This window comes from Cetorhinus maximus, chromosome 2 (assembly GCF_964194155.1).
Source record: "Cetorhinus maximus chromosome 2, sCetMax3.hap1.1, whole genome shotgun sequence".
NCBI lineage: Eukaryota > Metazoa > Chordata > Chondrichthyes > Lamniformes > Cetorhinidae > Cetorhinus > Cetorhinus maximus.
Window position 1 is genome coordinate 177,962,589 of NC_135880.1, and position 13,642 is coordinate 177,976,230.

Below are 13,642 nucleotides of genomic sequence, written 5' to 3' on the forward strand. Positions count from 1 at the left end.
TGGGGGTCATGAACAGAGGCAGGAAGGACACCAGGGGAATCGACCACATTATGGCCTGACTTGGAGAGAAACTGCATTATTCCCGGGGAGGCTGAAGAGCTGGAACCCGGGGATAGAGTAGCGAAATGTTGGTGTGATTAAAGTTTCATTGCCGTGCGATAAAGATTTTCGTCAAAACTTCCATTTTTTAAAAATATCTCCCTAAAAGGAAAACTTTTCCCAAGCTGCCGACCCTGTTCCTGACAGGATCGAGCTGTTTGCAGCTCCCATCGGCCACAACCACCACCCCCCCCACCCACCCCCACTCCTCTCCCTCCTCCCCTCCCAGCGCGAGAACCTCGGGACGTTAGAAGGCAAGCTCCTAACCAGCTCATTAATTACGAAAATGTGCCCGAGTAACGATGTGGGTGACTTCACTTTGTCATTTCTCCCACCCCGGCCTAGCTAAAGTAGACAGGGTTGGTAATGGAGGCAGCAGACCGGCACACAGGCCGTTGGCATCTCCTCCCCAACTCGATTCGGTGCATGAAAACCCGGTTCTCGGTTTGTCACTGGACTGGTAGTAGTTCAGGGGCCTGGTCTCAAGACCTGCAGACAGGGGGCTGAATTTTACGAGGCACCAGTTTTCCCCACAACCCACCTCCCCCCACCCCTACACCGGCTAAAATGTCTGGACAGAGGAGCTGCCAAAGGAACATGGGCTGCCATGCGGCTATTGAACGGTCAATTGGCTGCTAATAGGCTGGAAGTGGGATTTTTTTTGCCCCCTCAGCAACAGGAAGTCCAGTCTTTGGAGAGCTGCTGGCCAATCGGAGGCCAGCAGCTCTCCACTTTGGCACAGAGGGGCGTACAGCGTTAGATCAGGATGATTTTGGGTCGGTGTTTGGCTGTCTCACTGGCTGCCCAGGCGAAGGTGGGTGGGATGGCTTTTGAGAGGCCAATCGGTGGGGGAGCAGCCTTTGCGGAGGGGGGCCCTCCGATGGATCCAGGGGGCCCTTTAAGGAGATACCCCTTTCTCCCCCCCCCCTCCCTCCCCCCAGCACCTGCCTGTGTAGAGAAACCTGCCAAGCTGACTGCTTGGCGTGGGCCTCTTCCAGCGAAGGCAGGATGAGGCCTTTAAGTAGCAATTAAATATCCACTTAAGGCCCTCAATTGTCCCATCGATGGGTCGGGCTGCTTGACACCACCCCCGCTGGTGGTATGTCAACAAGGACAAGAGTGACGTGTGTGGGAATTGATGTGGGATAGAATGTGGACAAAGTACTTGTGGAACCTGAGACACAAATATATTTCCGAAGATAAAAGCAAAAAACTGCGGATGCTATAAATCTGAAACAAAAATGAAAATACCTGGAAAAACTCAGCAGGTCTGATAGCATCTGCGGAGAGGAACACAATTAACGTTTCGAGTCCGTACAGACTCGAAACGTTAACTGTGTTCCTCTCCGCAGATGCTGTCAGACCTGCTGAGTTTTTCCAGGTATTTTCGTTTTTGTTACAAATATGTTTCCTCTTGCCCCAGCCCCTGCCATCACAGTATTTCCTGTTGTTGTCTATTGATGAACTCAGTCGTTCATGGCTGTTTCAAAACAGTACGCTCTGCAGACCTGTTTCAATGGCTCCTATCTGTTGTTCCAGTATGAAGCATGTTTTACCAAGAACCAGCCATTCGTCTGGTTTAGTTCCCTGTTTACAATGATCACTGCAATGCAGCACTGATGAAGACGAGGGCGCTGGCAGATGGATAGCTTTTCTCTGGGCAGGCTGCCAGCTGGGTACTTTGAACTGTGAGCATCAGGAAACTTTCCTCTCTGAATAAAAAATCAAGCCGCACGAGAGTTTGGCCCCCACCCCAGCGCGCCCACCCTGGTGCGGTTCCTTGGGAGTGAAGCCAGTGAGTGGGATCAGTGTCTTCAACTTCAGTTCAGGCTATGGGGGAAGAATAAGGAGCAGAATGGACAATGCAATGAGTTGGAGGAATCCTTCAGGCCCTCAGACTGGGATGAATTCAAATCCAAACCCAAAGCAGAATCTACTGTGCAAAAGGAAGGATTTGCATTTCTATAGCACCTTTTACCAACTTGGGACATCTCAAACTGCCTCACAGCCAGTTAGTACATTTGAAGTCTGTTGTAATGTAGGGAAAAACAGAAACATGGCAGCCACTTTGCACACAGCGAGCTCCAACAAACAACAACAATAATCTATTTTTTTAAAAAATATTGTTGTTTAAGGGATTAATATTGGCTAGGACACCAGGGAGAACTCCCCTGTTCCTCTTCATTGCGGTCATGGATCATTTACAACCTCCTGTGGGGACAGCAAGGGCCTCGGTTTAATGTCTACTCTGTAAGACGGCACCTCGGACAGCGCAGCACTCCCTCAGTGCTGCACTGCGAGTGTCAACCTGGACTATGTTATCAAGTGTCTAAAGTGGGATTTGAACCCACAACCTTCTGACTCAGACGAGAGTGCTGCCCACTCAGCTGACACCTGATGCTACAATTAATGCGGCATCCCTGGGTTGGGAAAGGGGGATGCGAGCGCTCCCATACCAGATTGGTTATATAATGACTCCTATCGGGCGGTGAATATGTTAATGGTATGTTCATTGTAATGTTGACGTTGAGGATACACAGGTGAAGGGCATTGATTGATTAAGTATCTTGAGCACATATAAAGAGAGTCTGATAGAGGCTGGTGAGGTTAGATGGTTTGGGCACAGCGCAAATAACGCGAAGGTCGCAGGGTCAATCCCTGTACTGGTAAGGGAGCCTTCTTGGACTCGAGGCATGGGCATATCTTGCTCAAGATTAGTTGGACTCTTTAAATGGTTGCAGCACAGAAGGAGACCATTCAGCCCTTTGTGTCGTTACCGACACTCTGCGGGAACAATTCACCTACCACCACTTGCTTATGTAGCTCTGCGGTTTAAAGAAAAGAGGAGGGCCTCCTCGTTAGCCTGCTCCTGGGCCTTGCTAAGGTAGCCTTTAACAAGTCCAGGCAGTGGGCGGTTGAGGCGTTTGTTCGACCCAACTGCCTGCCCCCCCACCCCCACCCCCGGTTACATTCGTGCCTGCGTTTCCTTGGAGAGGGAGCAATTGGTGTCCATGGATATGCTTGAGCCCTTTTGTAACCAGTGGGCACTGCAGGGGCCGCATCACACCCCCTCCCCAGCCACGAAATATTATCTTAATTTGATAAGTTTCCTTTGAAGCTCTTTTTCGTTACTGCCCCTTTTAAGAGGCTGTTCATTAGTTAATTAGTTTATTTGTTTAATTGTTGTATTTAAAAGAGTATAAAGAGAGAACACTGGGGCACTGGGTGTTGGTTAGGGAGGAGGCAGACATATGTAAAGCTGCATTCTGTAAATAAAGCTAGAATTTAGTAAAAAGATTGGCGTCAGGTTTCCCACTTCACGTTCGGGCTGCAGAATGAATTAACAGAGTGCGTGCAGACTTGGACAAGACAGGTTCAGGATTTGGTTGTGCTGGAATAGCCTTTCAAAGCTCACTGTCCACACTTTCTCATCAAGAAAAGACAGCCTGAGCTGCTGAGGAGATTACCTGTTCATGTCTTTGTTACCTCCAGACTTGCTATTCCAACACTCTGTTGGTCGCCCTCCCATCTTCCAACCTTCATAGACGTGAGTTCATCCAAAACTCTGCTGCCTGTGTCTTAACTTGTACCAAATCTGCCTTGACCATCATCCTTTGTACTCGCTGACCTACTTTGGCCCTCGTTCTCTCAACGCCTCTATTTTAGCACCACGGTGTTAAATCCCCCCTGCCCCTGTCTCTGTAACCTCATCCGTCCCTACAACCCTCCCCGATCTCTGCACCCCTCCAATTCTGGTCTCTTGAGCATTTCCAATTTTAATTGATACAACATTGGCGGCCGTGCTTTCAGCTCCTGAGGCCCTAAACTCTAGGATTCCCTCCATAAACCTCTCTGCCTCTTAAAAGGCTTCTTAAAACCAATGTCTTTGACTGAGCTTTTGACCACCTGTCCTCATATCTCCTTATGTGGCTCGGTGTCAAACCTTTGTTTGATAATTGTTCCTGTGAGGCATGTATTGCTACATTAAAGGTACTATACAAATGTGCTGTTACTTTGGGCCTGTATCTCAGCTGAAATTCCAAAGTTGAGGAGGAAAAGAGGGATCATTGGGAGAAAGGAAACTGCTTATTCAGTAATATCGAAATGACTTTTCCCAGACTGGCAGCCATTGCATTGTTGATCCTGCGAGAAGAGGAAGATGCTTTCTGGTGCCTCGTGGCCATTATTGACTGCATTATGCCAGAGGATTACTACAGCAAGACCCTCACTGGCTCCCAGGTGAGAATCTGTGTCTCCCTGATCAATTAAATCTATTCTTCACAAGTGGTCAGGACATTTTTGATGGTGGGGGAGGAGTTACACCTGTTGGGGATATTAATGATGTGTTACTAATATTGTCAAGAGACACCGGTGAGGGGGCATAGTTTAATTAAGTACTTAGAGCACTTATAAAGAGAGTCTGTGCTGGGACACTGGGTTAGTAGATAGGAGGCAGACATATGTAATGCTGCATTTTGTAAATAAACCAGCTATCAAGAAAAGGATTTGTGTCTAGTTTCATACTTCACCAACTGGCTTGGGTTCCATTTATCCTATCGAATTGTTTCATACATTATGGGGTATGTATGAAGTTTCAGAAGGATTTGAATCTCCTGTTGGCCACCTGATGTTCTAGGACGTTTAGTGAACTTTTATGAAGCTAATTACAGCAGACAAATAGTTAACACGCTTCAAAGCGCAGGGCTTCTTGTGACCATGTTTCTGTGAGACATTTGTAGAAATGCTCATCATGTTTAAGCATCCAAAAGAAGCTATTGAGAAATCCATGCAGGTATAATGCCTGTTTACCTGGTATAGAGGGTGCACACTCTCTCAGTAAGGACGCTTGTAGGGGTTTAGTCTGAAGTGAATTCTTCAAGCGATAGGTTGGATTAATAGAGTATGACGCTTTCTGAAGGATCAACTCCGTTACCATGAGAACTTGGCCTTGCACTGCCTTACACTGTCCATGACCAAGTGCTGCAGACTGGTACATTGCAGGCTCCAGGACTATGTGTTGAGGGATGTGCTAAAGCTTGGGCCACAAAGGCATAATGGGGAAAGGCCACCTTCGGAGCCCTTTCAGCCGTTCTACTCTGAGGGGCTGGAAACTGGGTAAAACCTCTCGGGCTGTGTGTATAACATGTTAATGAATCTTGTAAATATTAATTGTAAATGTAATGAGTAACATACAGTATTGGAAAAAAACTGATTTGGTATGCACCCAATGTGATATCAACTTTGGTCATGTAATGTACATTTATATATTTTATGAATAAAATATATTTTTGTAAAAATAACTTTGCTAGATTAAGCTAGCCTCCATACTATAAACTGGCTTCTTACCATATCTGACCAAGAACCAGAAATTGGTATTGTTTATGTGCAGTGGCTCAAGCAATAAATATTTGCCTGATATGCTGTGCGCAGAGTCTCCCCCTGACAGTTTCCCCCTCTAAGGGACACATTCTACCCCTTTGCCTGTTAGTGAGAGCACGTACTCTAAGGGGCACATTCATGTCCAGAAGTTTTCTTTTGAGAATTTCCCAACGTGTTGATGATGAGGCTCCGTCCTGGGAGTTTGCATTCATTATATATATTTTTAAAAATTGACACTCTGGTGTCACAACAAGTGTTCCCATGTTGAGTTGGAGGTTAGGTTAAACCCAAAGTCAAGCTTCTGTACTGTGCCAAACGCTAGCTTTTGAATGCAATTGGGCAAAAAAAAAGTGTTTGTCAAACATCTCAAAGCACCTTGCCTGAGTTGAGCCACTTTTGAAGAACGATAGATGTTCTGCAGGCACTAACGTTAATACTTAACCAGACAGTCTTGCAGTTTATCCCCAGTTAGACAGCAAAGATAGTGCTGAGTTTTGTACTTGACTTTGTGAGCACCATGATGAGCCTTGAGCCTTAACAAGTCCCAGTGCACTCGCAGCTTTTGAGAGGTTTTTACACTGATGAGTTACAACAATCAGGAAAGGCTGAACAGGCTGGGACTCCTGTCTCTCGAAAAGAGAAGGCTGAGGAGTGAACTGTTAGAGTTTTTTTTCTACAATTATGAAAGGGTTTGATAGTTAGATATAGAGATGTTTCCATTTTTGGGTGGAGTCTGAAACTAGGGACCATAAATATTGATAGTCATGAATAAATTCAATCAGCAATTCTGGAGAAACTTCTTTAGCCAGAGAATGGTGAGAATGTGGAACTTGCTACCACAGGGAGTGGTTGAGGGGAATAGTATAGATACATTTAAGGGGAAGTTGGATAAACACACGAGGGAGAAAGAAATAGAAGGAAGTGATGGGTGAGATGAAGAAGGGTGGGGGAAGACTTGTGTGGAGCATAATCCAACTGATCCATGTTTGAATGGCCTATCCATTCAATGTAAATCCAATGTAAAGCTATGTAGTATTCGTTGATGTTGGACCTTTTACTTGTTTGTGAGTGGTCTGTTCTCTGTCACCCAGTCACTGGAGCAAATTAAGTACGTGTGAAAGATAATGGAGCAATAGTGAACTTCATTTTGTCAAGGATTATAAACTGGAAAGAGGTTGATAAAAGCAAAATACTGCAGATACTGGAGACCTGAAATAAAAACAGAAAGTGCTGGAAAAACTCAGCAGGCCTAGCAGCATCTGTGGAGAGAGAAATAGTTAACGTTTTGAGTCTGTATGACTCTTCTTCAGGAAAGAGGATTGTGCTGTGTGACCATTTAATTCCGTGTTTCTCTGATTACAGGTTGACCAGAGAGTATTTAAGGATTTCTTGTCAGAGAAGCTGCCCAGGCTCATGTCCCACTTCGATCAGTATAACGTGGACCTCTCCCACATTACGTTTAATTGGTTCCTGGTTCTCTTTGTTGACAGCCTTCAGAGTAACATCCTACTCCAGGTCTGGGATGCATTCCTATACGAGGGAACAAAGGTACCATTAAGATCTTGAAGTTATACATTCTACTCTTCTGCTCTTCTAAAGATATTCATGATAGTTAAAATGTATGAATATTAAACAGGGTTTCATAAAAAGGAAAAAAAACAACAAATTGAGGTTAGAAAGAAGGTCAAGTTCTGCTAAAGGAAAATAATGGATATGGAATTGGCTGAATAACAGGAAAGTATTTATCAGACTGGAGGAAGGTTTGTAATAGAGCTCCCGAGGGATCAGTGTTAGAACCCTTGCTCTTCCCGATATATATTAATGACCCAGGCCTTGGTGTACAGGGTCACAGTTTCAAAATTTGTGAACGATACAAAACTTGGAAGCATTGTGAACTGAGAGGAGGAAAGTGTAGAACTTCAAAAGGACATAGACATGCTGGTGGAATGGGTAGACAAATGGCAAATGAAATTTAACGCAGAGAAGTGTGAAGCGATGCGTTTTGGCTGGAAGAATGTGGAGAGACAATATAAAATAAAGAGTATAATTCTAAAGGAGGAGCAGAGGGTGTCTATGTGCAGAAACCATTGAAGGTGGCAGGACAGGTTGAGGGAGTATTAAAGCATACAGTATCCTGGGCTTTATCAACAGGGGCGTAGAGTACGAAAGCAAGAAAGTTTGTTAAACCTGTCTGGGACACTGGCTCGGCCTCATCTGGAGTATTGCATTCAGTTCCGGGCACCAAACCAATTGGAAGGATATGAAGTCATTGGAGAGAATTCAGAAAAGATTGACGAGAATGCTTCAATGAGGAACTTCAGTTATGAAGATAGATTGGCGAAGTTGGGATTGTTCTCCTTGGAGAAGAGAATGTTGAGAGGTGATTTGATGGAGGTATTCAAAAATCACAAGGGAATTTGGACAGAGTAGATAGGGAGAAACTGTTATCATTGGTGGAAGGATTGAGAACCAGAGGGCATAGATTTAAGATGATTGGCAAAAGGAGCAATGGCGACATGAGGAAAAACCTTTTCACACAGCGAGTGGTTAGGATCTGGAATGCACTGCCCGAGAGTGCGGCGGAGGTAGGGTCAATTAAGGCATTCAAGAAAGTATTGGATTATTGGCTGTAAAGCAAGGCTACAGGGAGAAGGCTGGGGAGTGCCCCCAGGTGAATGGTTCCTTCAGAGGGTCTGCAGAGGCATGCTGGGCTGAATGGCCTCCTTCTGTAACTCTATAATGAATAGGAAGCATGGATTAGGTAATGAGTTTCTTGTCTGGAGGCTAACACCAGAGTTGGCTGATTGGAACCAGGCGCAACACAGCAATTGGCCCCATATCCATTAGCTTATGGAGAGGGAGAGTCAGCTGGAAAATCACAGAATGATACAGCACAGGAGGAGGCCATTCAGCCCATCATGGCTGCGCCGGCTGCTGATTTCGTTGAGTGCTGAAAGTGTGGATGATTCGATGAGAGTGAGAGCAGCATGGGCTGAGATAGGTTTGTGTGGCCAAACTGGCAGCAAAGAGAGAGGCCACAGATTTAAGATAATTGGCAAAAGAACCAGAGGTGACATGAGGACAATTTTTATAGTGCAGCAAGCTATGATGTTGAACACACTGCTTGAAAGGGCAGTGGAAGCAGATTCAAGAGTAACTTTCAAAAGGGGAATTCAATAAACACTTGGAAAGGGGAAAAAATGCATGGCTATGGGAAGGATAGGAGGGTAGCGGGGCCAATTGGGTAGCTTGTTCAAAGAGGCCACGTGGCCTCCCTCTGTGCCGGATGATTCTATGATAGCTGAAAAGTTCACAGAATTCTTGCAGGTCACCGATCCGAAGGCATTGCCCAGAGCGCAAGGTTTTAGAATGGACAAACGAGTTGGGTTTGGCGGTTGACATCTGACCTTGTGTGGAGGTGATAGGGGCAGAAATGTCGAGGCTACAGCATGTCATCTCTTTGTGTTGCAGGTAATATTCCGCTATGCACTAGCAATTTTGAAATACAACGAGGAAGAAATTCTGAAGCTTAGTGATAACCTGGCCATTTATAACTACCTTGGATGCGCGACACAAAACATTTCTGAGGGAAGGTAAGACCTGATTTTGTTTAGAATTTACCAAAATGTTGGATAGTTTAGGAATGTAGGAACATAGGAACTAAGGAGCAGGAGTAGACCATTCAGCTCATTGATCCTGCTCCACCATTCAATTAGGTCATAGCTGATCATCTACCTCAACCCCACTTTCCCATGCTATCCCTTGATGTCACTAGTATCCATGAATCTATCGATTTCTGTCTTGAACATGTTCAATGATTAATCTTCCACAGCCCTCTGGGTTAGAGAATTCCAAAGATTCTCCACCTTCTGAGTGAAGAAATTCCTCCTCATCTCAGTCTTAAATAGCCTGCCCCTTATTCTGAGATTGTGTCCCCTGGTTCTAGACTCAGCAGCCAGAGGAAACATCCTATCAGTTTAGAAATAAATTCCTATTAATAACAATGGCATTGGTATTCCTCAGTGGAGCTGTTTATAACTTGATGTTAATATCGTTGATTGGAAATCTCTGACAATGTAATACCTCTCCAGTGCTGATTGTGTGCTCAAGTCCTGGAGTGGGACTTGAACCCAAAACCTTCTGACCCCAATGAAAGAGTGATTATGGACACACACCATCCAATTTCTACCAAGGTGACTGTAGGTCTACTATTCAGGCATTGTGCTGTCTTCGATATATATCACTCTTGTTTTTTATGTGTTAGCTGCGGCTCAATAGGCCATACTCTTTTCTCAGAGTCAGAAGGTTATTGTTTCACGTCCAACTCCAGAGACGTGAGCACAAAATTTAGACTGACGCTCCCAGTGGAGTACGGAAGGCGTGCGACACTGTCGGAGGTGGCATCTTTTGGATGAGATGTTAAACCAAAGCCTCCTGTGCCTTCTCGGGTGGATGTAAAAGACCCCATGGCACTATTTTAAAAGAAGAGCTGGGGAGTTCTCTCTGATTCCCTGGGTCAGTACTTAATGCTCCAATTAACATTGCAAAAACAAATGATCTGGTCATTATCACATTGCTGCCTGTGGGAGCTTGCTGTGTGCAAATTGGCTGCTGCGTTTCCTACATTACTCTTGGGGGGGGGGGGAAAAAAAGGTACTTCATTGGCTGTAAAATGCTTTTGGATGCCCGAGGTCATGAAAGGTGCTATATAAATGCAAGCACTTTCCTTTCTTAATCTCAAATGGCCAGTAATTGTTTGGTATTCCACAGGAAGCTCATGAACATTGCGTTTGTGGAAATGAACCCGTTTCCCTTGAAGTTGCTTCGAAACCGCCGGACAGCACACCTGGAGAAACTCAATGCTGAGCTGAGCGAGCTGGAGCGCATACGGGAAGCATATGTGAAGGAAAGAGTGGAGCAGAAAGTCACGATTGACGGCGCAAGCGAGGATGAGGATGAAACTGAAAGGAATCGTCCTGGGGCGCTATCACCTGAATTTCCTGCAGGGGTCACTTCAAAGTCATGAGCATGCTCTTCAAGAAGGAGCTCCCACACTCAAGATCTCCAATAATGGGAATAGCCTTCTTCAAGACTTGTTTCCTTCACTTACAAGGGAGCATGCACGAGAGAAGTTGTTCAGTTCCACTATGTGGTACCTTTCTTGTGTTCATCCTTGTCAATATCAAATCTCCTTGCTCAGCTGGAGGGGAGTCCAGATGCAGAGTAAAGCTTGATGCACTTTTCCCCAGATGAAGGCGCCTTTCCTCAAAGCTCAGGATTGATTTAAGTCCTCATTGGAGAGGGCGATATTATCCCTATGTACAAGTTTTTTAAAAATATGTATGACAATAAAAATTGAACTGTTGACCCCACCTGTATTATTACAGCACCATCCAGGACAAAGCCCCACTTGACTGGCACTCCACCCACAAACATTCACTCCCTCTGCCACTGACGCACAGTAACAGCGGTGTGTACCATCTACAAGATGCACTGCAGGAACTCACCAAGGCTCCTTCGACAGCACCTTCCAAACCCACAACCACTACCTGCATCGCTGTGAACTTTTTTTCTTTCAGTTCTCACACCGGACATCCTGGGAATGAGACTGGGCCATGCAGTCCTGAAATATCTCGGCTTTTTTGACCTTTTTGGAGTCAGGTTTGCTAGGACTGGAGTAAGCCTGCTCCGGTACACTTTTGCCTAATTGATAGGGAAGAGATTGCATCCAATCAGTCTGAACTGTGTTGAAACCTGACCTGAGAGATGAGAGGAGAGTGGACTATAAACCATCTGTTCATACAAGAGGATTATTTATTGTTTTGATGCCTGATTTTAGCCCAGTTTAGAACTCAACAGATAAGCTTGTCCACAGAGAATGTCTTATTAGTATAAGTGGTTGGATATTAGTTGTGCAAACTTATTTGTAGGTAGTTTCCTAAATATGGGACAGAAATCTAATCCCAAAACCAATTCCAAGTATTTTGGATTGATTTAAGTCCTCATTGGAGAGGGCGATATTATCCCTATGTACAAGTTTTTTAAAAATATGTATGACAATAAAAATTGAACTGTTGACCCCACCTGTATTATTACAGCACCATCCAGGACAAAGCCCCACTTGATTGGCACTCCACCCACAAACATTCACTCCCTTTGCCACTGACGCACAGTAACAGCGGTGTGTACCATCTACAAGATGCACTGCAGGAACTCACCAAGGCTCCTTCGACAGCACCTTCCAAACCCACAACCACTATCATCTAGCAGGACGAGGGCAGCAGTCACATGGGAACACCACCACCTGGAAGTTCTCCTCCAAGCCACTCACCATCCTGACTTGGAAATATATCGCCGTTCCTTCACTGTCGCTGGGTCAAATTCCTGAAACTCCCTCCCTAACAGCACCATGGGTGTACCTGCACCACATGGACTACAGCGGTTCAAGAAGGCAGCTCACCGCCACCTTCTCAAGGACAATTGGGGATGGGCAACAAATGCTGGCCTAGCCAGTGACGCACGCATCCCATGACAGAATAAATAAAATATTTATTGTGGAGAAATTTATAACTTGTATCAGTAGTTCTAATCACTGCTGGGTACGGGATGACATCTTGGGAGTTGGCAGGAGTCGGGCACAATCGGTCAATCAAGGGCCGAGGCCAATAAACATGTAAAACTTAAAATACCTATTTTTAAAAAATTGCTATTTTTATTCTTCAGAAACTCACTTATGCAATGTTGGGGGTGCATGGAAAAATGCTCAACCTGTGTGACCGTGCAGTTTGAAGACTGCCTTGGAAAGCTTGCAACCAGAGATGTCAATCATAGCCCGTCCAATCAGGGCCTGTATCCATTACCTCATTGCAATGTTGCTCAGGTGTCAAGAGCCAAAACCTACCTGAGATGCCTCTTTCTGTTGCCACTGGTAACGATGTTCTCAATGATGATGTGAATGCAAGCTAAGCACAGTTTCATAATGGGGAAGGCTGTTCCAAAGAGAGTCTGATATTCCTTTTAAGATGGATTAGTGCTGAACCGCCCAGCTATTTGGATGTAAGGAGACTGCTGAGACTTGTGTTGGTGCATTGCACAGCTATATGATTTAGTTGCTATGGTTTGGAAATATTCAATTATCTGGCACAACGAGCATTCTGTCTAATAGGTGGATATCCATTTACTGAACCATGCAGCAGAAGACATTCTGTGAATTGCAATGGTGAATTGTTAAGCTATAGTTCAGTACAAATACCAGTTTCCACTTTTCTCTTCTGGATCCTTTCCCTGTCCAGAAGCAAACCCCCCCCTTACTGGGGAAAAAACCCAACTCTTCAGCCCAGGCTTCAATGAGCATCACCTGCTCTCAATTCACTCTGAATCTTGTGCTGATTCACTCCTAAAGGGACCTGCATTTCTAACATTGTCACATTCATCACATAAATCAGTTTATTCAAAATTTTTAAAACACCCAACCTCACACCTGATACACGCCCATAATTCCAAACTCACGGTGTAATTATACCTCAAGTTAAACACTGAGTCGTTCACTCAGTAACCGTGTTGCAAGGTACACTATCATTTCCAAATCCCCCTCAAGTCGCATCACTGATGTAACCTCACTTTTGAGATGCGTTTTTTTTGTAAAACTGGAAAGTGTTGTTTTTGACAGATCTGGATCTTTGGGGAATTCACATGTGTGTCTTTTCAAATGGGTGCTTGTTTTTCCAACTTTCTTCCCTCTCTTCCGAAGACCCTGTTCTCCAGTACGGTTATACAGGTTGCCACAGCGCTCTGATGACTTGGCTATGTGACTGGAAGTTACCTACGTGACCTCATATCACTCGGATACCAGAGCGTTTTACCTTTTCTCTCAAAGGCTTTTCCATGGTGAACTAAGTTATAATGGTGTCAGTTACAGAATGTGTCCGTTAAGGAAGTCTTCGCAGTCTTCTGTATGTTACCAGCAAGTCTTTATTAACTACTTGTAACTATTTACATATTACAGCAAAGGGTACAGGCAAGGAGCTATCTCCATGTCTAGATCATAACACGTCTCTGCTCAACACCACACTGACCCTAGGTCTGGGTCATGAGCCTCCTTACACCACTGTGTACTCAGTCCCACATTAAGCCTGTAAGCGCCAGACCCTTACACTACAAGCTA

At 45.0% G+C, this 13,642-nt stretch overlaps 1 protein-coding gene across 4 annotated transcripts in view; it reads left to right on the plus strand.

Moving 5' to 3' along the window:
* The window catches only part of tbc1d2 (TBC1 domain family, member 2), a 69,329-nt gene extending 57,775 nt beyond the window's left edge, over window positions 1-11,554 (plus strand). For all 4 annotated transcript variants that reach the window (XM_078529530.1, XM_078529548.1, XM_078529539.1 and 1 more), the window contains 4 exons: window positions 4,218-4,338; window positions 6,841-7,026; window positions 8,950-9,071; window positions 10,249-11,554. In XM_078529530.1, coding sequence (XP_078385656.1) covers window positions 4,218-4,338; window positions 6,841-7,026; window positions 8,950-9,071; window positions 10,249-10,504 — 685 coding nt within the window. In that variant the 3' untranslated portion in view covers window positions 10,505-11,554. The remainder of the gene's footprint in view (window positions 1-4,217; window positions 4,339-6,840; window positions 7,027-8,949; window positions 9,072-10,248) is intronic.
* The last annotated feature ends 2,088 nt before the right edge of the window (window positions 11,555-13,642 follow it).